Genomic DNA, 26751 nt, shown 5'->3' on the forward strand with positions numbered 1-26751 from the left:
CAGTTACATTTTTCCAACTTTATATTTAAGCCTGTAACAGACGTTTACACCATATAATGAAGTCAATGCAGAATAAACACAAAGAATGTTAAACGCTTCAATTCAAAGAGACTTTGAATAGTTTTCAGTCTTTAACTCAGCTTCTCTGCTGTAAATACAACTTTGTAACAAACATATATACTAAAAGCTAAGTGTGCACTAATATATAATAATATATAATATATATTACTGCTGTTAATGAAAATGTTTAATCAGACTCATCACAGGGTTACTGTGGATTCATTTGGATTAATCACCATTAAACATCATTTTTAATGTAAACGAATCAAAGTTCATTTCATGAGCAAACAGACTCGAGAGAAAAGGGCAAATTTACACACTTAACATGTTTATTGAACATGTAAACATTGATTAACCTCCCGAATGAGCCGACCCCCCCAGGGACAGTCCTGCATGCTAATGATGGGCTCTGCTCTGTACCTGCAGGATTCTGTCAGCCACAAACTCCTCAGCTGATCCTGAATCTGAGCCCATCTGTCAAACAATCATTTTCTTCACAGGTCTGTGGAGGTGGCACTGATCCTGCAGCAGTCTAACACTCTCTGTCACTCTTCTTCAAGTCTTTGACACGAGGAACCAAAACTATGTTATTAACAACACTAACAGGTCTGCAGTTTGTCCACTTGGCAGTTGTGTCATCAGTGCTTTGCATCGTTGTGATATTTTAAGCTGGAAGTGCTTCGGTGAAAAGAAAATTCCTTCTGTCACGATGTGCAGAATCCTTCATGTTGGTCGGCTGGTCCGTCTTGTTATTTTTTTAATACTCAAACTTTCCATCGGGAGGTCAGTGTGTGTTTGTCATCTTCCATATTGAGCTGATTGGTTCAGCTTCCGTCACTAACAGATGTGCTGCACATCTGCACGTGTGCAAAGGTAACTCTACTCGGACAAACTGCCCGAAGTGCGTTGATAGAAACATTTCAGGGATTTTGAGTCATTCTGCTCTCCAGATGTGTCGTGTTAAAGGTTTTTATCATGTTAATCATGATAACAGATGAACCCCTAACCCTACATGTTAATTTTGACAGCAGTGGTAAATCCTTTTTAATGTTCTTCTGTCAGATCATTGATTAGACTTGACTCCAAATACGAGACTCAGAAAACTCAAATGAAAACTCAAATCAAAGCAATGAGAAAAGGACTTCTTGTGTTAGAATGAAAACATATGGAAGTGGTCAGGTTTCAAACACTCGATGAATCTACTGCACAGTTACATTCAGGGACCTTTGGCCTCCTGAGAGCATTAGTTGATGGTTCATCACAGTTTTCTCAAAGTTTCCTCTGAGCTTCTGCAACATCATCACTTCCATCACTGATGAAAGAAAGTTCATAGAAAACAGAAAATATATCTTCAGAATCTGAGAGTCTAAAACTTGACAGACTTGATTCAGATGAAGTTATTTGAGCAGAAACTCCTGGATCTTTATCCTGTGTTGATCTAATCCTTCATGGTTCTTCCACAGAGTGGACCAGCAGAGCTCAGAGGTTCCCAGTGGTCAGTCTGCCCAGCAGCATCAAACACAGCTGGACTCCATATTTATGGTCTGTACATGTACAACAACTACTTTATTATTAATAATAATGCATTTATTTATAGGTCCCTTTCAGAACACCAAGGACTCTGTGGACTAAATGACCAAAACAAAACAAACTTTGAAATCAGACGGTGCAAATGTGATCACAGGGAAACGTTTTAAACATCGAGGCTTTAAACAGAAACCAAAGTGAAACAGTTTGTAGTCGAGATCAGTGGGAATGAAGCTGAATAACTGTTTCTTCAATAACTTTGAGCTCTTAAAAAAACAAAAACTAGCTGAAAGTCTGGCTGCTCTTATGAAAAGTACAGAGAAATTATGGGTCGCTCAACACTTGTGCACAATATAAGAGTTTAAATAAATCTAAAGAATAACTCAAAATCCTACAATTATACTGAGAAAATCATCTACAGCTAACTATCCAAGTGGATTTGTTTAAGACAGCTCCATCTGCTGGTGGCCCTCTGCAGGTGCATGAAAGGGGCGTGTTTATAGTGAAAGTAGTAGAGAAAGTAAACCCCACGGGAAGGAGGAGGACTCTCAGCAGCTTCCAGCTCATATTCAGACATTTGACTTCTGACTGAAAGCAGCAAGTTTGAGTGTCTGTACCTTAGTTAGAAGAGATAACATGTCAGTAGTAATTAGAGTTGATTGAGCAATGCTGTCCTTGTAATGTAGTTTATGATTTTTATGGACAAGTCCAGTTTTTCTGTAGAGCCTCTCAAGTTGGTGACAGCAGCAGTGGAAGTTCACGTGTAAACCAGAGCAGCAAATCAGGTCCAAATGTGTTGTTCACAGTGAGTGGGATCATCATTGGCTGCTATGTTAACCTCCTGCAGCAGGATGTCTTTGGTCAGAGAATGGATAGATCACTAAGTCATTGTTGAGTTTAGGGAGACAGTAGACAGTTGGAGGAGGTTCAGCCAGTTGACACACAGTAGATAAAATAACTGAAGGCAGGAGCAGACACCTGTATGACTTTCCACCTCTCACATAGATTATTGTCCCTGGGCAGCGCCACAGGGCTGGTAGATGTAAACAAAGCTGGAGGAGAGGATTGATTCATCTGAGAAAAGTCACAGAGTTGTGTCTTGATGCTCAATCATCCAGGTACGTAAATCCCAAAAAGCTTGATTCTGTTCATCTGGATGTTTTCAGTGGGAGAAACGTTTCATCATCATCAGGTGACTTCTTCAGTCTCAGCTGACTGCAGGTTTCAATCTTATAAACAGGACATTTGTATGACTGAAACCAGCCCACTGAAGGAACAATGGGCTGGGAGGTCAGTTCATTGATCATTGGTACGCATATTGTCAGGACCATTGATCAATGGTTGTTGATCAATGGTCATGAGTCCAGTTCACAGAGAGCTGGGGAATGGCTGCAATCACAGCATGTAAGATGGTGACAGTTGTACCCTTAGGCCCCTCCTCCATTCAGAGATGGTCTTTCCTTTTCACATAAATGGCCTCCTTGACTCCGCCCTCAAACCAGCATTCACATTTACTCAGGACCTTCTTGATGTGAAGTTCTTCTGCTTCGCTGGCTGCTGTGTCTGTGGGGATGGTGTTTGTTCTGTGTTGTAGCGTCCTGATGACGCCCAGTTTGTGCCCCAGTGGATGATGAGAGTCAAACCTTAAATACTGATCTGTATGTGTAAACAGAGTGAACCTTTAAGACCAGTTGTCTGTACGATCAACTCAGTCACCTGAAACATCTCCAAGTTTCTGGCTTTGATCATCAACCTGTTGGTAGTTCAGCTCTGAACACCAGTGAAATGTTTCTCCCACTGAAATCGCTGCATTCATATGAACAGCATCAACGTTTTGGGATCATGGAGTTGTGGACAAAGTCTCAGTTAATCAGATAAAGTCAAACCTATAATTGGTGAAGAGGTCGTGGATGATATGCCCCTTGATCGTAAAGAAGTGGATGTTGTGTGGACTAAAGTTCAGAGTGGTGGGTCATTCATAAATATTCTGTTCCAGCTGCTGGAGGACAACATCATCACTTTTGTGAAGAACGAGCTGAAGAAGATCCAGAAGGCTCTGAATCCAAATAAGCCCCAGTGCTTGGAGTTTCAGAGGGAGGATGATGAGCAGAGGAGAAACAGCAGAGAGGCATTTGTGAAGATCACAGTGGACTTCCTGAGGAGAATGAAGCAGGAGGAGCTGGCTGACCGTCTGCAGAGACGTAAGAGGATTTATCTAAAGGTTTAAGCTGCTGGATAAATGAGACACTTGTGACACCAGTGTGTTCAGTCATTTCTCAGTGGGTCAGAAATTGTCATCAGCATTTTGTAAAATATGATTGTTAAAGTTGTATTTTTATTATTATTATTCAGAACTTCCAGCTGCTGTTTGTCATCGTAACCTTAAGTCTAAGCTGAAGGAGAAGTTCCAGTGTGTGTTTGAGGGCATCGCTAAAGCAGGAAACCCAACCCTCCTGAATCAGATCTACACAGAGCTCTACATCACAGAGGGAGGGACTGCAGAGGTCAATGATGAACATGAGGTCAGACAGATTGAAACAGCATCCAGGAAACCAGACAGACCAGAAACAACCATCAGACAAGAAGACATCTTTAAAGCCTCACCTGGAAGAGTTGAACCAATCAGAACAGTGCTGACAAAGGGAGTGGCTGGCATTGGGAAAACAGTCTTAACACAGAAATACAGCCTGGACTGGGCTGAAGACAAAGCCAACCAGGACATCCAGTTCATATTTCCATTCACTTTCAGAGAGCTGAATGTGCTGAAAGAGGAAAAGTTCAGCTTGGTGGGACTTGTTCATCACTTCTTTACTGAAACCAAAGAAGCAGGAATCTGCAGCTTTGAAGACTTCCAGGTTGTGTTCATCTTTGATGGTCTGGATGAGTGTCGACTTCCTCTGGACTTCCACAAAACTACAATCCTAACTGACCCTAGAAAGTCCACCTCAGTGGATGTGCTGCTGATAAACCTCATCAGGGGGAAACTTCTTCCCTCTGCTCGCCTCTGGATAACCACACGACCTGCAGCAGCCAATCAGATCCCTCCTGACTGTGTTGGCATGGTGACAGAGGTCAGAGGGTTCACTGACCCACAGAAGGAGGAGTACTTCAGGAAGAGATTCAGAGATGAGGAGCAGGCCAGCAGCATCATCTCCCACATCAAGACATCACGAAGCCTCCACATCATGTGCCACATCCCAGTCTTCTGCTGGATCACTGCTACAGTTCTGGAGGATGTGCTGGAAACCAGAGAGGGAGGACAGCTGCCCAAGACCCTGACTGAGATGTACATCCACTTCCTGGTGGTTCAGGCCAAAGTGAAGAAGGTCAAGTATGATGGAGGAGCTGAGACAGATCCACACTGGAGTCCAGAGAGCAGGAAGATGATGGAGTCTCTGGGAAAACTGGCTTTTGATCAGCTGCAGAAAGGAAACCTGATCTTCTATGAATCAGACCTGACAGAGTGTGGCATCGATATCAGAGCAGCCTCAGTGTACTCAGGAGTGTTCACACAGATCTTTAAAGAGGAGAGCGGACTGTACCAGGACAAGGTGTTCTGCTTCATCCATCTGAGTGTTCAGGAGTTTCTGGCTGCTCTTCATGTCCATCTGACCTTCATCAACTCTGGACTCAATCTGCTGGAACAACAACAAACAACCTCCCAGAAGTCTGAAACAGGAGAATCTGCAAAGAAACACTTCTACCAGAATGCTGTGAACAAGGCCTTGCAGAGTCCAAATGGACACCTGGACTTGTTCCTCCGCTTCCTCCTGGGTCTTTCACTGCAGACCAATCAGACTCTCTTACGAGCCCTGATGACACAGACAGGAAGTAACTCACAGACCAATCAGGAAACAGTCCAGTACATCAAGATGGAGCTCAGTGAGAATCTGTCTGCAGAGAAAAGCATCAATCTGATCCACTGTCTGAATGAACTGAATGATCGTTCTCTAGTGGAGGAGATCCAACAGTCCCTGAGATCAGGAAGTCTCTCCACAGATGAACTGTCTCCTGCTCAGTGGTCAGCTCTGGTCTTCATCTTACTGTCATCAGAAGAAGATCTGGATGAGTTTGACTTCAAGAAATACTCTGCTTCAGAGGAGGCTCTTCTGAGAATGCTGCCAGTGGTCAAAGCCTCCAACAAAGCTCTGTGAGTAAACATGTTGTCATCGCTTCATTGTTAAAATCATGGGAAATAAATCAGAAATGCTGAGTTCAAAGAGCACTGTAACATTTTTTTAAAATAGTAAATTAAATGATCATCAGTCACTCGGTAAATATATGGTAGTTTTAATGTTTCACTCCAGCATTTCTAAAACACACTTTGTTCTGTAACTCTTATCAAAGGACAATCCAGACCCAGCCAATAAGAACATGAGCTCTGATGCTTCAGCCCCTCTGACAGGTTTATTATCCTCAGCTTGTTCACTTGTCTCCAACTCCAGGAGTTTGGTTGTTTTATTCTAAAGCACAAACGTCACCTGCCAGACTTCACCTACATCTTTTTCTGATGTTCATAATTTAAGTTCAAGTTTGTATCTCACTTTCAGTGCACACCCTCCCTTTTTAAATATAAATCTCTGCTGTGCTGTCATGTTTTCATCCTGTATGGAGGGAGAAACTCGGTCTTCATTACTGAAATTGCCTCTAAGGTCGTGTTTCTTGTCAGTAACCATATGTAACTGTAAGGCTTCCATAACCAGTGTTATCACAGAATTACAGTGGGTTCACTCTGGGTCCTCTACAGTTTCTTCCCACTGTCCACAGACATGCAGTTAGGTTACCTGGTGATCTAAACTTCATGCAGGTGTGAGTGAGAGTGGTTGTCTGTCCCTCTGTGGGCTTAGTGGAAGAGACTGGATGGATCTCTGCTTTGTCTTTGATATATGCTGACAGCAAACATTCTCCATGAAGTCTGCATTTCAGCTCATCTCCTTTATACACACCTTTAACAGGAAGAGTTTTATACAGCTAGTGTTTAAAATCAAGTGTTATTCACAATACACAGGTAATGAGCATGATTATTGAATTACTAAAATTTTCTAAAATAATTGTTTTAGTTAATATTGTATGACAGTGTACACAGAATTATTAGCTCAGTAGGCAGAGTGGTCGCCCCATGATCATAAGGTCAGGGGTCGAATCCACCGAATAGTTACCTTGTGGTACCCCTGAGCAAGGTACCATCAAGGTACCAATCATGTGCACTGGACTGGTAGCACTCATAGTCTCATAGGTTTAAATAAATTTTTTAAAAAAAGGGTTCAACATATAAACAAATTTAATTTGATCACATACATTGTTTGGTTTTTTTTGTTTTTGTTTTTTTCCTTTCTCTCACAGACTGAGCAGCTGTAACGTCTCAGAGAAAGGCTGTGAAAATTTGTTGTCAGTGGTCAGCTCCCAGTCCTGTAGTCTGAGAGAGCTGGACCTGAGTACCAACAGCCTGAAGGCTTCAGCAGTAAAGCTTCTGTCTGCTGCAGTGGAGAGTCCACATGCCAAACTGAATGTTCTGAGGTCAGATCAATTTGTATTATGTTTAGTTCTGTTTGTTTATGTGTTTGATGTTTGTTTTTGTTTATGTCTTTATCCAGTTATCCTTGTTTCATAGCATTTTTATTTATTTCAAAGTTAAACGGAAGTTTTACTAACCTGCTCAGCACAAGACAATAAGCTATTGCACCTTGATTACACTTTAACAACAATCTTTATTCATGTTTTTATCTTCAGACTTAACATCTGTGAACTCTCAGAGGAAAACTGTGAAGCTCTGTCCTCAGTTCTCAGCTCGCAGTCCTCTAGTCTGACAGAGCTGGACCTGAGTATCAGAAAGCTGCAGGATTCAGGAGTGAAGCTTCTGTCTGCTGGACTACAACGTTTAAACTGTAAACTGAATACTCTGAGGTCAGATCAGAAAACATTTAGTTTTTAGAATTATTAATTAAAGTTCATACATATGATGTTGTATCTTAGTATGTTTATGTTTCCTTTAAAAATAGAAAGTCAACATTTAATGTTGTGAAATGTATTAACAAACTCTACATGAGTACTTGTTTTATAGATTGTCTTTTATTTTTCAGACTGAGTGGCTGTAACCTGTCAGAGAGAAGCTGTGAAGCTCTGTCCTCAGTCCTCAGCTCCCAGTCCTCCAGTCTGAGAGAGCTGGACCTGAGTAACTCTGACCTGCAGGATTCAGGAGTGAAGCTTCTGTCCGCTGGACTAAAGAGTTCACAGTGTGCAGTGGAAACTCTCAGGTCAGGATTCAAACTTTTCCACAGATGATCATTTGAAATGTGACTTATATTATTGTATAAACAGGTAACTTTTACAGCTGTCAAGTGAACTTTTATTCACATTTGAGTGGATAATTGGACTCTGAATTACTAAAAGTTGTTATAGTCATGTCTTTGTTTATTTAAAAAAATACTTCATGTACTGCCTAATTTAAAGATTTAGGCTCCTTTGGGCCCATAATATATATATTTGATTTCTTTGTGAATGAAATTAGGAGGATATTGGCGACTGCTGATTGGCTCGCTGTTTGTTTTTTATTCACAGTACTTAATTTTAAAGGCTGATTTCTCAAAATGAGATGTTTATCTTTTCTTCTACAACACGTGGAGCCACCAAATCTTCTTGCTTGATTTATTCATTACAGTTTGATTTAAAGAATATTAGACTCGTAACATAATAAATATATTTATTTCACTTCTTCTTGAGAGAAAGAAAGGGATGACTGGGTGAGCTCCAGTGGTTCATCCCAGCAGAGAGAGCGGCACACTGGGCTGCAAATGATCACAGTAGTAATGGCCATAGTTTGATAAAACAGGCAGTCTTACCCTGTAGATAATACAGGGTTCTGGTGCCGATGTGGGGGAGGGGAGTCGCCCGGTACTAACTACATACTACTAACTACCTCATCCAGATGTCTTCCCTACTAAACCTGATAAGAAGTAACTGCAGTAGCCTTATAGGTCAAATCAGTTTCACCTGTTAAAGTTAGCTCCACTATTAATTAGGGGTGGGGGAAAAAAATCGATACTGTGTAGTATCGTGATATTTTGTTTGCTAATAATGTATCGATACAGGGACAGCAGAAATCGATATTTTGTTACAAACAATTTTTTCTCTGAAGTCAACATGCTCTGGAGTCAGAGCATGTTGACTTCAGAGCATGTTGATCCTTTTTCTGAGCAACAATCCTGACATTCCTTCACTGTCCAAATGTGTTTAACTTTTTTTTTGGCAGCAATAAACATGACAGTTTACTTATTTTAATTTAAGACATGTTTAATTTTAATTAAGTTTGAAACTTTTTTATTTAATGTAAAATTATATATTTTTTTAAATTTACTTTCAAATTCTTCAGTTGCTGAAGGGGCTGCATAGTTTTCATAAATTGCATAGTTCAGAATAGCTATAATTGTACCAGATGGTTGCATTCAGTTAAGTTGGACTAGACTGTAATACAAACCGTTCAGTTTGTCAACAATAAAACTGACTGAAATGAGAGAAAGACTGAGTGTGAGACTTTGATATTAGATAAAATGAATATTGATAAAGTTTACCTTTATGTGCAGAATTTAAATATCGCAAAATATTTTAAAAAATCGCAATAATATCGTATCGTGCGTTAAGTATTGTGATAATATCGTATCGCGAGTTGTATGGTGATTCCCACCTCTACTATTAATGGTGTCACTTGTTATTTCTGGGATGAGTTTAGTAGCCTGAACAGCTGCTTAAAGGAAAGTAATTAAATAATAAAAATAACCTAAGTCCGGGGGAACCTGCAAGAGCTGTTTGCACAAAGAATAATGCTCAGACTTTGAGGTTTTATCGTTTTACACAAGGTTTAAAAATGAATGTCCACAATTGAATTGCAGAAATTGTTATTGAGCTAATACTGATGTAGTTGTTATCTTTGGTAAGGAGAGGTTGGAGGAAGGATGAGCACAGTCAGGCCTAAAGATGCTCTTAATAATAATAATGGATTGCATTTATATAGCGCTTTTCGAGACCCTCAAAGACCCTTTACAATCCCACTACAGGGAGTGCAGAATTATTAGGCAAGTTGTATTTTTGAGGAATAATTTTATTATTGAACAACAACCATGTTCTCAATGAACCCAAAAAACTCATTAATATCAAAGCTGAATGTTTTTGGAAGTAGTTTTTAGTTTGTTTTTAGTTTTAGCTATTTTAGGGGGATATCTGTGTGTGCAGGTGACTATTACTGTGCAGAATTATTAGGCAACTTAACAAAAAACAAATATATACCCATTTCATTTATTTATTTTTACCAGTGACACCAATATAACATCTCCACATTCACAAATATACATTTCTGACATTCAAAAACAAAAGAAAAACAAATCAGCGACCAATATAGCCACCTTTCTTTGCAAGGACACTCAAAAGCCTGCCATCCATGGATTCTGTCAGTGTTTTGATCTGTTCACCATCAACATTGCGTGCAGCAGCAACCACAGCCTCCCAGACACTGTTCAGAGAGGTGTACTGTTTTCCCTCCTTGTAAATCTCACATTTGATGATGGACCACAAGTTCTCAATGGGGTTCAGATCAGGTGAACAAGGAGGCCATGTCATTAATTTTTCTTCTTTTATACCCTTTCTTGCCAGCCACGCTGTGGAGTACTTGGACGCGTGTGATGGAGCATTGTCCTGCATGAAAATCATGTTTTTCTTGAAGGATGCTGACTTCTTCCTGTACCACTGCTTGAAGAAGGTGTCTTCCAGAAACTGGCAGTAGGACTGGGAGTTGAGCTTGACTCCATCCTCAACCCGAAAAGGCCCCACAAGCTCATCTTTGATGATACCAGCCCAAACCAGTACTCCACCTCCACCTTGCTGGCGTCTGAGTGGGACTGGAGCTCTCTGCCCTTTACCAATCCAGCCACGGGCCCATCCATCTGGCCCATCAAGACTCACTCTCATTTCATCAGTCCATAAAACCTTAGAAAAACCAGTCTTGAGATATTTCTTGGCCCAGTCTTGACATTTCAGCTTGTGTGTCTTGTTCAGTGGTGGTCGTCTTTCAGCCTTTCTTACCTTGGCCATGTCTCTGAGTATTGCACACCTTGTGCTCTTGGGCACTCCAGTGATGTTGCAGCTCCAAAATATGGCCAAACTGGTGGCAAGTGGCATCTTGGCAGCTGCACGCTTGACTTTTCTCAGTTCATGGGCAGTTATTTTGTGCCTTGGTTTTTCCACACGCTTCTTGCGACCCTGTTGACTATTTTGAATGAAACGCTTGATTGTTCGATGATCACGCTTCAGAAGCTTTGCAATTTTGAGACTGCTGCATCCCTCTGCAAGATATCTCACTATTTTTGACTTTTCTGAGCCTGTCAAGTCCTTCTTTTGACCCATTTTGCCAAAGGAAAGGACGTTACCTAATAATTATGCACACCTGATATAGGGTGTTGATGTCATTAGACCACACCCCTTCTCATTACAGAGATGCACATCACCTAATATGCTTAATTGGTAGTAGGCTTTCGAGCCTATACAGCTTGGAGTAAGACAACATGCATGAAGAGGATGATGTGGACAAAATACTCATTTGCCTAATAATTCTGCACTCCCTGTATTCATTCACTCTCACATTCACACACTGGTGGAGGTAAGCTACAGTTGTAGTGGTAGGTTAGGTTTTGCCCAAGGACAAAATGACCAAGACAGAGAGAGCTGGCTCATCAGACAGACAAGCTCATCTTGTAACCTACTGGTTCGCTGGTCAGCACACCAGCTGACTAGCGAACCGGCTAACTAGCACACTGGCTAACTAGCACACCAGCTAACTAGCACACCGGCTAAATAGCAAATCAGCTAACTAGCAGACCAGCTAACGGCAGCCACAAGCTGAAGGACGATTAAATGTAGTGGAGATATCAGAGATGACACTGGTGTGTCCAATTCACTCTTTAGCACTCTGGTCACTCCGGTGTGTCAGCCAGAACACCACTGAAGGCCAAATGATCCCAGCATGTGGAATAAAGAGCTTAAGGTTTGGTTTGAGACACTTTATTCTTTCACTGATTGATTCTTGCGGCTGTGATCATGTGTGTGGTTTCTTACAAAAAGGAAGTACACAATACAAATACATGACAAATAAGATGAATAGATAAGATACATATCCAGTTATATGTACGTACATCAGTATAGCTAATATAGCCATATATAAGGACAAAGATCACAGTACTATAATGCAGTAATGTTAAACACAAAGGTGTATATCTACATAAATCTGTCCTATCAGTGATCAGGGTACTGTAGTATACTTCCACTACATAAACTATAGAAACTAAACGACATTAGTGTGACTTTAAGTTACCATCAGTACAGACAAACTGATGGTAGTTGTACAAAATAAAGGCATTGCAATTATTGTGAAGGGCTTCCGGTTAAACTAAGATCAGCTGATTACCTCATAACAAATTGTTTGCTATAGAACGCAGCTCCCACTCTTCATTAATATCATGTACTGTAACTCCCAAGTAACCATGGTTACCCAGCCACGCCCAGTAGTCTCCAGAGAGACCAACAGCTGGTGCACGTTGTAACGCCGTGGCTTTCGTAGTCTCTCCTTTTTCTACAGCTCATGTGTTCTTCTTGTGATGGTGCGTCTTGAGGGAGGCTCATACATGCCGTCATTTGTTGATCCTAAGAACGTTCCTCAGACCGACTTCTTCAACAACACTAATCGGCCTGCAGTTTGTAGCTACTCACTTCACTGTGGTGTTTGTTAGCTTGTCTTTCTTTGGTTTTATCCTGACTCCTCCCACAAGCTGATCCTACGTAGTCTGTCCAAGCCTCCCACCTCTGTTTGTTTGGGTGGTTTGTTTGCTGCCATCAACAGCGTGTAATGCATTTAAGTGATACTTCAGACATGAAGTACTGCGACAATAAAAAACTCAACTTTGCTTAGAAATACCTTTAGTTGTATCAACACTGCCCTCTGGGAATAATTAGACTTTGGTGACAAACTGATGTGATCTCCATGTTTCCTTTGTTGGACTGTGGGCGAGTGTCAGAACTGAATGTACTGAGTAACATGTGGAGTTTAAATATGTGTCAGTTCCAGTTTTAGAGCTCTAAAGTGCAGCTATCATGTTAGGAATATGTTAGGAATAGACAGGAACACTGAGCACACTGAGGTCAAATCTTTATTTATCCAGTTCATCTGTAGGCTGAGCTCAGTCCATCCATTTAGTGAAATGATGTTTAAAGGTCTCCTTGTTCTGTGAGCGTGCACAGATCCTGAAGCAGAAAGCCTGGGTTAACAGAGAAATGATCATCACTGTGATGATGCTCACCATCTCTGACTGGGATTTGAGGTTTTGTCAAAGCAGCAAAGAAAGCCTGGCTATGTTGGACTGGGTGTGGAAGCAGCTCCCAGTTTGAGTTCAGGAGACAGACACCCTCTCTACTTTGACGATCAGCTTCAAACTTTCCTTTTTGATAAAACTTATAGTTAGAGCTGGATCAGGTGACCCTGAACCATCACTTAGTTATGCTGCTATAGAGATGGATAACAGATGGATTGTTGTTTTGTGTGTCTGCAGTCTGTCAGGCTGTCTGATCACAGAGGAAGGCTGTACTTCTCTGGCCTCAGCTCTGACCTCCAACCCCTCCCATCTGAGAGAGCTGGACCTGAGCTACAATCATCCAGGTCCCTCAGGAATGAAGCTTCTGTCGGCTGGACTGAAGGATCCAGGCTGGAGACTGGACACTCTCAGGTATGGAGAGAATGTCTGATATAGGAGGAAGAGCTGGAATCATTTCCTGTGTCTTTCACTCACTTCCTGTTTGTTTCCTGCAGATGAGACATGAACAATCACACATGCAGGAATATTTTCAGGGACAGACACACTAGTCTAGCTGGATAGTACATGGATATTTATGTAGGGGGTCTTCAAGGAGTCTGTTTGCAGGAACATTAATGATAACTGATAAGTCATGTTGAGAGTTTCATTAAAAGTAGACTTACAGTTAGGTAATATTTGGACAGAGACAACATTTTGTAACTTTAGATACAAGTATCAGCCATGTGTGTGTTTCCCATGCTGTATGTCCACAGTCACAGTGACAGTCAGTGACACTGACAGAAGGATGAAACAAGGCTGTGAATCATTTCAGTCTGTGTGTGTGACAAAGAGGCAGACAGGAGCAGCTAACATTTGGAAATGGAAGCTTACTGGAAACACTACATTCACGGCTGAATTCACAATAGATTTGTTCTCAAGTGCACATTTAGCAGCTAATGCTAATACTGTTTTCCCTTTGCTTTCTACAGCAGCTATTGCTAAGTAGGCCACTTTGCTCCGCTAAGGATTTGTGTGACCATGATGGAGACTCTGATAAGCTAATGCTGCTAAGCTAATGCTGTTTATGGGCCCTGTTAGAATCAATATTTCATCTCATTCTGTTGTTTGAGAACAATATTAACGTTTCACATCATTATAACACAAGAGAAAAGGGTATTGGCATTAGCTACTAGTGCTTATTCACCTCAAATTACCTTTAACTGCTAATGGCAGCCTACTTAGCATTAACTCCTCACTAATATAATGCTAATTTACATCAAATTAGCATTAACTGCTCATATTGTTATAAGGAAAGAGAAAACGGTATTAGCATTTGCTGCTAATAATTATTCACCCCTAATTAGAATAAGCCGCTAAAAGCAGCCAACTTAGCATTAATTCCTCACTTTGTTGTTACCCAACGGAAAAGAGTATTAGTATTAGCTACTATCATTTTTAATAAGTAAGAGAAAACAGTATTAGCAGTAGCGCATAATGCTAATTCACGTCAACGTAGTATTAGTTAATAATGGCAGCCTACTTAGCATTAACTGCTCACTAATATAATGCTAATTCGCATCAAATTAGCATTAGCTGCTCAAGTTGTTATAAGGAAAAAGAGAAAACGGTATTAGTATTAGCTGCTAATAATTATTCACCCCTAATTAGAGTTAGCCCCTAATGGCAGTCTACTTAGCATTAACTCCTGACATTGTTATAATGCAGGGGAAAAGAGTTACCATTATCGGATAATGCTAATTCTCATCAAATTAGCATTAGTTAATAACGGTAGACTTCATATCATTAGCTGCTGTCATTCTTACAAAGCAAACAGTATGAGCATTAGCTGTTAATCCTTTTTCATCTAAAATTAGAATTAGCCACTAATGGCGTATTGTTAAAAAGTAAGAAAAAACATTGTTAGCATAAGCGGATAATGCTAATTCATCTCAAATTAGTATTAGCTAATAATGGCACCTGCTTAGCATTAGCTGGTCACATTGTTATAAGGCAAGAAAATATGGTATTAGCATTAGCTGCCAATTTCTATTTACCTAAAATTAGCATTAGCCACTAATGGTAGCCTATAGCAAAAACTTCTTAATGCTAAATGAAGTTAATTAATGCTAAGTAGGTTTAACTGAAATTAAAGTAGTGTTAGCATTAGCTGCTGATATTGTTAAAAGGTAAGATAAAACATTGCTAGCAGCAGCGGATAATGCTAACACACATAATAATTAGCATTACCTAATAATGGCAGCCTTCTTAGCATTAGCTGCTCATATTGTTATAATGCAAGGGAAAAGAGTTGGCAAAAACAGTGTTAGCATTAGTGGATAATGCTAATTCACCTAAATTAGCATTAGCTAATAATGGCTACGTACTTAGCATTACCTACTAATATTGATATAAAGCAAGAAAATATGGTATTAGCATTAGCTTCTAATGCTTTCTCATCTTAGGCTACGTTCACACTGCAGGCGAAAGCGCATCAAATCCGATTTTTTGACCCTATGCGACCCATATCCGATCATGCTATGACAGTGTGAACGGCGCAAATCCGATATTTTCAAATCCGATCTGGGTCACTTTCGTATGTGGTACTGAATCCGATACATATCCGATGTTTTAGAAAGCGACTGCTGTTTGAACGGTCAAGTCGCATTAAATCCGCCTTTTACGTCACCGACACAAGACTGAAGCCAATTATCAGCACCAGAGAAGCGCCCGAGAAGACATCGCGAACGCTTCCTGGCCATCCAGTGTAGATGTCAGTGAAACTGTTGGGAAGACAACGTAAACATTTTATTTGTACTGTATAATCTGCAGATTCTGACAGAAATCTACAGCTATCCTTTGAAGCACCGCTCCTCTCTTAAACGGCAATAAGGATCATTATTAGGTTATTTACATTATTATGTAAATAACAAAATAACTTAAAGCAAAAATTGGGAAACGTGAAGACCGAAGTCTTTATATTAAGGGCCATCAGTCAAACAATACTGTTGCTCTGGGTCTAAACAGAGCGCGTTGTGTGTGACATCTTCTTTTGCGCATGCGGGCCGCTTTGAGCGTTCACACTAGAGAGCGTTTGCTGTCGCATTTTATTTGTAGTGTGAACGAGCAGACAAAAAAATTGGATTTGATCAAAAAATCGGAATTGAGCATTAAGACCTGCAGTGTGAACGTAGCCTAAAATTAGAATTAGCCACTAATGGCATCCTATTTAGCATTAACTCTTCACATCGCAAGGGAAAAATTAGAATTCAATAAAAAAAAAAAGTGTTCACATTAGCTACTTGTATTGTTAAAAAGTAAGAAAAAACATTGTTAGCATAAGGGGATAATGCTAATTCACCTCAAATTAGTATTAGCTAATAACGGCAACCTACATAGCATTAGCTGGTCACATTGTTATAAAGCAAGAAAATATGGTATTAGCATTATCTGCCAATTCCTATTCACCTAAAATTAGCATTACCTGCTAATGGCAGTCTACTTAGCATTAACTCCTCACTAATGTGATGCTAATTCACATTAAATTAGCTTTAGCATTAGCTGCTAGCATCAGCCTACCTAGCACTAGCTGCTCACATTGTTAAAAGGGAAGAGAATACGATATTAGCATTAGCTGGTAATATTTATTCACCCCTAATTAGAATTAGCCACTAATGGCAGCATACTTAGCGTTAACTCCTCACATCGTTGTAATGCAAATGAGGCTAACTTGCATTAAATTAGACTGCTGTTATTAGCTAATGCTATTTAGCAGTAGCTGCTCACATTGTTATAAAGCAAAGGAAAACGATATGAGCATTAGGTTCTAATGCGTATTTGCCTTAAATTAGACGTAGGTGCTAATGGCAGCCTACTTAGCATTAGCAGCTCAGATGTTATAATGCTAGGAAAAAGAGTGTTAGCATTAGCCGTTCACATTGTTATAAAGTTAAGGGAAATAGTGTTAGCATTAGCTACTCACATTTTTAAAAAAAGTAAGTGTTAGCATTAGTGCATAATGCTAATTCATGTCAAATTAGCATTAGTTAATAACGGCAGCCTATTTAGCATTAGCAGATAATGTTGACCTTGGCCCACTGGAAAAGTTAAGAACTAAAGATTTAGGAGTGTTTCTCGATAGCTCTTTCTCATTTGAGAAACAAATGAATTCTGTTATTACAACCAGCTGTAAGGTTTATATTGTTGATTGTCATTTATGCTTAGAAATATTTACTCATATATGCTTAGAGTTGTATAATCGATTGCATAATGATAGAGGTTTGATCCTGAGTAGTCTGTAAAGACTCTGTGTGCCTTCCAGAGTGCTCTGGCATGCACACACCACTTGGGGCCATGAGAGAGGTCGTACCCTCTCTTACTGATTTATGGTGTAGGACAGGGGTCTCAAACTCAATTTAGCTGGGGGCCGCTGCAGGCAGAGTCTGGGTGAGGCTGGGCCGCATTAGGCTTTCCACAAGAAAGGCATGGTTAAAAAATTCCAATCTTCTCAAATCTCTTTATTTTTATTTTTTAACACAAAATATGAAAAATGAATAAACAAATTAAGAATTAATAAGAAAAAAAATCAATCTGTAAAACATAAATAAAATAATAATAAGATATTTTTAGTCAGTGAACTTGTGTGTATCTTTCAGGCTTCTATATCTGCTGTATTTAGATTGAAATGTCTGTATTAACAGTTCTATAACCTTCTTCTGAACATGAATGGAACACTGGAGAAAATGAACTGTTCTTCTGAACATGGCTTCTCTTGCCTACTCCTTGCTGCTAGAGACCTGGCAGCGTTTCCTCTCGCATAGCCGAGCCAGATTTGGCCTGAGGGAGGAAGCAGTTGCGGCCCTCAGTATGTCTTGAAGCTGATCATCCGTAAGTCTGGACCTGTACTTGGACTTATTGAAGTTCAAAGTGGAGAAGAGCTTTTGGCACAAGTATGTGCTACCAAAAAGGCACATGGTCCGCTTGAACATTCGGGAAAGCCGAGGGAAAATAGGGCTCAAGTCTCTCAAAGATTGTCCAAGCTTGTCTGCTTTTCCACTCACCTCCCTGAACTTTGCTTTGAGTTCAGAGTTGCACTGCAGCTCAATGAGCTCCATTTGAAGCACAGAAGGGGCATCTTGCACATCAAAGGAGACGGGGTCCGCAAAAATGTGAAAGGTGGCTCTGTGTGTCTTGAAGTCAGCAAATCTGGGATCAAATTCCTCCTGTAGCCTCAAAATGACATCAACATACTCGTCAGCACTGAATGGTGTGCCTGCATCCACGAGTGCCTTGCATGCTGGGAAATGGCAAAGGTTTGTCTGAGAGAGCTGAGCTTTCCAGAGCGCCAGTTTTGTGGAGAATGCTCTCACGTTGTCATAGGCAGCACTGACAAGTTGCCCCTGGCCTTGTAACGTCTTGTTCAGTACATTAAGCTCATGTGTCATATCAACAAGAAAAGCTGAGTCCATGAGCCATTTGGGATCAGTTAGCACAGGAACACTAACTCCATCCTTCTCCATGAAGGCTTCACTTCTGCTCTCAACTCAAAAAGTCTCTTTAATACATTTCCCCTGCTGAGCCAACGTACCTCAGTGAAGTCGAGCACATCCCCATATTCTGACTCCATTTCCTCTAAAAAAGCACAGAACCTTCGGTGCTTTAAGCCCCTGGATCTGATTTGGTTGATGCATTTCACAACAATAGACATCACATTGTCAAACTTCAGGCATTTGCTGCAAAGGACCTGCTGATGGATGATGCAGTGCAGAGCAATGGCCTCCTCCACGCCTTCCTCTTCCAGTTTGTTTTGTGCCACCAGTCCATGTTTCCTCCCTGTCATTGATGGCGCTCCATCTGTTGTTATTCCAACAAACCTCTTCCATGGCAAACCAACATTCTCAATGGCATCACACAGCTTGTAAATATCTGCTGAGCGGTGGTCTGGCCATGCATTGGAATTACTGTGAGCAGCTCCTCCATCACTTCAAAACTGTCATCAACACCACGGACATACATTGGGAGCTGGGCAGTGTCGGTGATGTCTGTGGTCTCATCAAGAGCGACTGAGTATACACTGAAACATTTGGCTTTCTCACACAGTTGGTCATAAATGTCACTTGACAGGTCAGAAATGCGATCTGCTGCGGTGTTGGCAGAAAGGCTGATGTTGCTAAACTGACCTTTCTTTCCCGGACAGACTATATTTGCAGCCTGCAATATGCACTTTTAGACAAATGCACCTTCTGTGAATGGCTTCCCTGCTTTAGCAATCATCTCACTAACCACGTGGCTCCGACTGCTGCATTATTCTCTTTGGTTGCTTTCTTGGAGAAATCTTGCTGCCTCAGTAGATCTGTTTTAAGACTGGCAACCCGGTTCGCTCTCTCGTCTCCCTGGTATTTTGCATCCAGCTCAGCATGTCTAGTTGTGTAATGACGTTTCAAATTGTATTCCTTGTGCAGCGCAACTTTCTCTGTGCAAATAAGACAGGTCGGGGTGCCCCTGTGCTCAACAAAGAAATATTGCATTTCCCACTTTTCCTGAAATTGTCGGTGCTCATCACCAACCTTTCTCTTCACCGCAGGCTTTGAAAAAGACATGTTTGGGGCTATGTGACATTTATAATTCTACTTGGTGTCACTGTCGCATTGAAGTTTCAATCAAGCGTTTAGCCGACGGACGGGGAACGTCTCAACGCGTAGAGAACGTCATTTCTGCTTCTTTTTCTTGCAACCGTAGCACGGCGATCGGCAGATAAAAAGCCGGTAGCAGTCTCCTTTGTTTTTACGCTCGATGTTCATGTCTTTCATGACGACACGAACACCGTGGCGTTTGCAGATGGTAGAAAGTGCAGGGATAGCGAGCGCAAAAAAGGCGACTGCTCACGGCGCCGGGCTGTTGTTACAGGAGAAAGAAGCGGAAATGACACCGTGACATATAACAAATAACATCAGCTGTTTCTGATGTTAGTTGTTTTGACTGCTTTTACATTATATTGAAATATATGTAATGTTCATGTTTGCTGCAATGCAAACGCAGTGATGCAAATAAAAACATGGAGCCACAAATTACGGTGCGACCCTATAATTAGTCCGGGTTACCGGGGACTGTTGTTGCCGATGAACAGGTGTCGCTATGTGACTGCAGACTAAATTGGGCTGCATTGAGTTCATGACTTTTCTTTTATCCCGCCGCCTACGCATCACTGTGAGAGTTAATATGAGATCTCTCTCTGTGGAAAAATAACTTTAAATCCCACTGACGTGTGTATAAATCTATATACGTATAATGTCCCGCTGGGCAGCAACTTAAAAAAACAACTTTTTTTGAAGTGTTGTGAACGCAGCGCGCTGGGGCGAATGTCGGCGTTTGCCCAATAGAAAGGAGGAAGCCAGCCAGGCACAGGAAAGAAAGAAACACTCCAGGGCAACGCTGCTGGAACTTTGACTCATTGAGAAATGTTTCCCTGCTTGCATCAAGCCCGGCTGGTGTCCCCTGAGATCCATATCCCACCCTGATTGGTGGGTTAATTCAGCTCCGCCCACAACACTGTAAAGTGTCATACATTATCAAACTAACATTACATTTTCATATTAAGGTGGGGCCAAAAACTATCGTCCTGCGGGCCGCAATTGGCCCGCGGGCCACCAGTTTGAGACCCCTGGTGTAGGAGGACACCTGCTCTGTGTCTGGTTAAGTATAAGAGCCCTTTGTTAGGGGGACCGCTGGACTCTTAGCACCAGCTTTGGGGTCACAGGGTCACATCTGGAACACACACACACACAGACACACACACACACACGTGTGTGCGCGCGCACACACACACACACACACACACACACAGACACACACGTGTGCGCACGCGCGTGCACACACACACACACACACAGACACAGACACACACACGCGCGCACGCAGACACACACACACACACACGCGCGCACGCAGACACACACACACACACACACGCGCGCACGCAGACACACACACACACACACACGCGCGCACGCAGACACACACACACACACACACACAGACACACACACACACACACGCGCACGCAGACACACACACACACACACGCGCACGCAGACACACACACACACACACACACACACACACACACACACACACACAGACACACACAGACGCACACACACACACGCACACACACACAGACACACACACACACACAGACACAGACACACACACACACACACACACACACAGACACACACACACACACACACACACACACACACACACACTATGCACAGACTGGTACTCTTTGTTCATACCTGTGTAAGACGTCATAATGAACTTGTGCATATTCATGTAAGCTCAATAAAGAGCAGTGTTACGAGGGAGCAGACGAGAGCGACTGAGGTCAAGTGAAGGAACGGCGCTGTCACAGTTCTCTCCCTCATCAATTGTCTGGTTCCAGCGGTGGGTCTGTGCTAGACGACCCATCACCAGCTTTTTCCACTGGTTACCAGTACGTGGTAGAATCCACTTCCAGATCTGGTTGTCTTTAAATCTGTGAATGGATTGGCTCCATCTTATCTCTCTTTAACAAAAGAATCCAAGTGGAGCCCTCAGGTCTGCAGATAAGCAGCTTCTGACCAGAACTAGACGTAAAAACAGAGGTGAGCTTTATCGATGGCTGCAGCCAAACTCTGGAACAGTCGCCCTTCACATCAGGTCGTCACCAACACTGGACATTTTTAAAAGCCGGTTGGAAACACATTTGTACTCTGTAGCTTTCAATCCTGACCAGTCTTTATAGTCATTACTGTGTATGTTTCCTATTTTCTCTCTACTCTGTGCAGCACTTTGGCTCAAGCTGTTTTTAAATGTGCTGATAAATAAATGTAGATTTCTTTGAATAAAACAGTGGAGCCGAGCTTTGAGCTCAGTGTGTAACAGTGTGTGTGTGAGAGCCATGTAATGTCCATGTGTGCATGCTGACTGTGCTGCTCTGACCCCCCTCCTCCTTTCAGGGTGGAGCCTGCTGGAGTCCGATGGTTGAGACCAGGTCTGAGGAAGTGTAAGTGTGTTTTTAATGGGATTCATGAAAACAAAGCAGCACACATTCAACCATCTTCATCATGTCAGGAGTCATCATCAAAGTGTCAATCAATGAACAGATGATGGATCAATAACTGCAGCTGGATTGTGTTTGTTCTCTCCATCAGATTCCTGTCAACTCACAATCGACACAAACACAGTGCACACAAACCTCCAACTGTCTGACAACAACAGGAAGGTGACACTTGTGTGGGAGGTTCAGTCATATCCTGATCATCCAGACAGATTTGATGTTTATTATCAGCTGCTGTGTAGAAATGGTCTGACTGGTCGCTGTTACTGGGAGGTCGAGTGGAGAGGAGACGTTTATATATCAGTGAGTTACAGAAGCATCAGAAGGAAAGGATACAGTGATGACTGTTGGTTTGGACACAATGATCAGTCCTGGAGTTTGTTCTGCTCTGATGATGGTCCTCAGTCTGTCAGGCACAATAACATACAAACATCCATCTCCTCCTCCTCCTCTGTCTCTCACAGAGCAGCAGTGTATGTGGACTGTCCTGCTGGCACTCTGTCCTTCTACAGAGTCTCCTCTGACACTCTGATCCACCTCCACACCTTCAACACCACATTCACTCAAACTCTTTATCCTGGGTTTATGTTCTTGTCTCCTGGTGGCTCAGTGTCCCTGTGCTGAGTGGAGTGTAAAGAGTGTCTCCTGTTACAGAAACACTCTGACTGTTGAACAGATAGTTCAGTCTGTACATGTCTGTCTCTTTCACTCACAAACACGTTTTCAGATTCATGGATTCAATCAGTTGATGTTTGAAACTCTTCTAAATGATTCCTTGTAAACTTCTTCCTCTTCAGTCACAAACAAACAGGAAGTGATGTCACATGTGTTCCTGTCCACACAGCAGAATGAGTCTATTGCTGACAGTGATGTACAAACAGAGTGAGCATTTCTGAGGCCCAAAATAAACTGAGTAGTTCACTGAATGAACAATGGACTGTGAGCTCAGTTCCTTCATCATTAGTATGGATTATATATGTATATGTATTATATTAGTATCATATATATCAGGTGCTGCTGCTTTCAGTCATTGTGCAAATGTGCTGTTTGTAAGCTTGTAAAGCTGCAGTCAGCTGAGACTGAAGAAGTCACCTGATCAGTGAGCAAACGTTTCTGAAAACGTCCAGATGAACAGAATCAACCTTTTGGGATCAGCCAGCAATGCAGCATCATTGTTGTTCAGCTTCAGAGGTTTGCAGGAATGAACTGATGACCAGAAACAGCTGCAAAGTCCAAGAAAATACCAGCTGGAGTTCAGCTGCATTTGAAGAAGTCAAAGAAAAGTAAGGATGGCAAAGGGCGACGTTTTCTTCCAAAGAGCTGCAAACATGGTCGACGCCTCATTAGAAGAATCATCTGGACATTTGTGAGGAACTCTAACCAAGAAAGCAACGTCACACAGATCCAACAGACAGTTTCCATGACTGCAAGTGTTGAGTGGAAAAATGCTACATTGCATTATTGCATCCTCTCACCACAGGAGGCGCTGTTGGCACCACTGATTGCTGATCAGCTGTTCTCTGATGATCTGATTGATACTGTGAATAACGGGACTCACTGAACTCTGTGACACAGTGAAGATTACAGAGTTTAACTTCACCCTTTAAGACTGACCACAGAACCAAGTCCGCCAGAGCTTTTGTTATATTTTTACATGCTGTGGAGCCATTTGTGGGAGCATTTCAAGTTGCTATGCATCAATACAACTGTTATAGCCCTAATTTTAATAATATGTATGCATTAAGTCCATAGTAACTACATAAACTGCAAAAAAAGCCTCTGCTCATCCATCTCTGTGTGTATCAGGATACATTTGGTTCATAATACACAGAAAAATCAGAGTTATTACCTGTAATAAATGTGAAAGATTCCTGCAGTGATAACCAGGCAGGACTGAAACACATCCAAGCTGTCACCACGGTAACAGCACCGCCCATCCACAGGTGAGGGGAGGAGCAAAAAGAGGGACTTTGACCATTTTATACTAAAAACACTCAACTAATGTTTCTAATATGAAACAAATAAGCCCACATTAATGTGAGCGTTTATTAAATAATAATAATGATGATTTCCTCCTGATCTCATTTCCACAGCAGAGAAAACTGTGGTGTATATTGAGGTGGAGGGTGTGGTCTGTGGCTCAGGTGTAGAGTGAGGGTGGGGTGCACCACAGCAGCATGCTGGGACTGCTGAGGGTGGAGGAGGGAGTGATGATGACATCAGAGCTGCAGCACAGAGACCAGTGAACACACAGTCTGTTCATCTTTGCATAGATACAATATACAGCACAATATTGAATGACAGACACGCTGTGGGAGCTTCCACAGATACACTGACGTCAGCATCCAGAGTCCTCCTGCTGCTCCCCCCTCAGAGCCCCGTGATCAGCACCAACACATTCAGTTAGATGACAGAGTCCAGCTGCAGCTAGAATCAGCTCCCCTCTGTGAACAACAGCACAGCGTCAGTGTTTCACACTCAGTGAAAGGAGGAAACAGCAGAAGAACACCATGTGTGCTACGTTTCCCAGGACACACTACAAACTGCACAAATACAGAGCAGCACGTGGAAGGACCTGGAGCTGCATTTACAGAGCTGCAGACAGCGTGATGTCCTGTATGGACAGGTGGAAGGAACCAAGTCCTCAGCTGGAACACTCGTGTTTGTCCACAGACAGGAAACACAGCAGGAAACTTCCTCACAGAAGTGCAGCTCATGGATAACACACTTCCTGTCAGTCAGAATGAGGCTGCAGCCAAACACAGAAAGGTGTTTTTGTCCAGATGAGCCCAGAGAAGAAACACGAGTGTTCACAGACATCAGAAGCTCAGAGAGGTGAAACATGAGGTTGGAGTGCTCGTCAGCATCCAGAAGAGCTGCTGTGAAACCCTGAGTACTCATGACAGACTCTGATGGCACAAACACATCATGATTCAAACAGAAAGACAAACATGGAGCTCCTGATCCTCCTGCATGAGAACAAGCTGACATGAGCGCTGTGTCTGAGAGTGTCTCCCTGTCACAGTGACAATAACACAGCTGCTGCTCACAGTCATTAAACTGACCTGAGGTCAGCTGTGCTCCTTACATATGAACCATGTGACCTCACATCAGTGCTGTGGATGACTGTAGTCATAGAAGAGTAGAGCTGTAGCAGGTGGTGTGAGGAGGAGGTGGTGTATTCTAGTTAACGCAGTACTGAAACACTCCAGCAGAGGGCGCTGTTAAGTCCTTATTGTAACACAGTTACTGTGTGCAGTTAGACTTCATACATAATCTGCACTTATTTCCATCAGACATGCTGTCAGTAAATGATTGGTTTCTATTGATTCTACTTCCTGTTGACTCGTTTGATGACAGTGAAACAATCACAGCTGATTGTGTGATGATGTAAACTGTCACTGTTACATTCAGTGTGTGTGACATAATGTTAGTGCAGGCTGATAACAGCCTGGTTCTGTTAGAAACACATGAACGTGTCCATAGATCAGTGTGTGTTTAACATGAGAGCTTCAGCCCTGCTGATGTGTTAAATAAAGACATGCAGGAAAACTGATGAGACTCTGAAATAACTCTTTATATTTATAATGTAACTCTGCATCAAAAGAACAACAAAGGATCCCAGACAGGTTTCTGTGAACAAAGACCATTCTGATGTTTCTGTGTTTCTAACACTTTGACATTATTAGTAAACAGACTGCAGTGAGCAGCATTTATAAAGAGCTTCTATATAAAGATATGACAGCTGTTTGACAAGTTTATCACTCTGTGTTTGGACCTGATCAGTCCAGCTGTTTACTTGAAACATGTTCATTTACCTGTTCTGTTATATTCATGTTCTTGTCTCTGTTGAAAACACATTTTAATGTCCCTCAGATTTTTCTCCCAGATGAATAAATATAAAAATGACACAAACTGACTGCAGCTACTTTTTGTCCTTTCTGTCAAAAACCTTCATGTGACTCATGAGAGACACGTTTCAGCTGTTTGTGACAGATCAGAGGCCAACAAGTCATTTATAACACTTTCCATCATTGTTTAAAGTTCTCAGTGTTTCTGTGTTGCTGCGTATAGGATCTCCCAGCATCATCACTGTGCTGTCCAATCATTGTGTGCGAGGTTACCCTTATAGTGCGATGTGTGTTTGCACAAAGAGAAGCATGTGTGTCAAATATAAATAAGCACAGAACAGAAACAGCTGCTCGTTTCTTCTGTTTAGAGTCAAGTTAGTGTTTTGTGTCTTTGTTTGAGGCCTGATGTCGAGCAGAGGTGTGTGTAACTGCACTGGTCTGTTATATGTGTGAAGTGTGTGCTTCTCTTCAGCATCATCTTTGTCACTGCTGATTCCTTTGTGTCATCATGTGTTGAGAAGAGAGAACAGTTATAACGGAGGAGCAAAAGGAAGCCCTGAAATCTGCATCAACAAGGAAGTGTTGGCTCACCAGTGATCCCAGCAGAGCCACTGGTTTGGCTCCAGTTGTTCTAGATTCAATGATGTTGTTGCTACAGATACATGTCAGCATCTTTATTGAATTTAATATGAAGCAGAAATGGTGTCATTAGGAGAAGAAGAGGAGAACAAGTCCGGCGAGGAGGCAGCAGCTCTTAAAGATGAAACAGCAGCTCAGCCCTGAGCTCAGAGAGCTGCACATGAAAAAGCTCCTCAAGCAGATCCTGTCAGAGGTTTGTCATCAACAGGAGGAACTGTTCACATCATAGGATGAAGATGCTGTCAGC

General features: G+C 41.9%; 2 protein-coding genes across 2 annotated transcripts in view; both read left to right on the forward strand.

Moving 5' to 3' along the window:
* Positions 1 to 26751, forward strand: part of LOC309703009 (NACHT, LRR and PYD domains-containing protein 3-like) — a gene marked incomplete at its 3' end in the record, with an annotated part of 156661 nt that overhangs the window by 6395 nt on the left and 123515 nt on the right. The gene's annotated exons all lie outside the window — the stretch shown is intronic.
* LOC309697146 (protein NLRC3-like) lies at positions 424 to 24955 on the forward strand (the record flags this gene model as incomplete). The annotated part of the gene is made up of 9 exons (XM_082518827.1): positions 424 to 476; positions 1524 to 1602; positions 3584 to 3788; positions 3940 to 5737; positions 7318 to 7491; positions 7668 to 7841; positions 13176 to 13349; positions 21914 to 21960; positions 22109 to 24955. The coding sequence occupies 9 exons, from the start codon at positions 424 to 426 to the stop codon at positions 22636 to 22638; spliced, it is 3234 nt and encodes a 1077-aa protein (XP_082374953.1). The 3' UTR covers positions 22639 to 24955.

Source organism: Aulonocara stuartgranti (genome assembly GCF_965226115.1).
Source record: "Aulonocara stuartgranti genome assembly, chromosome: 3".
Taxonomy (NCBI): domain Eukaryota; kingdom Metazoa; phylum Chordata; class Actinopteri; order Cichliformes; family Cichlidae; genus Aulonocara; species Aulonocara stuartgranti.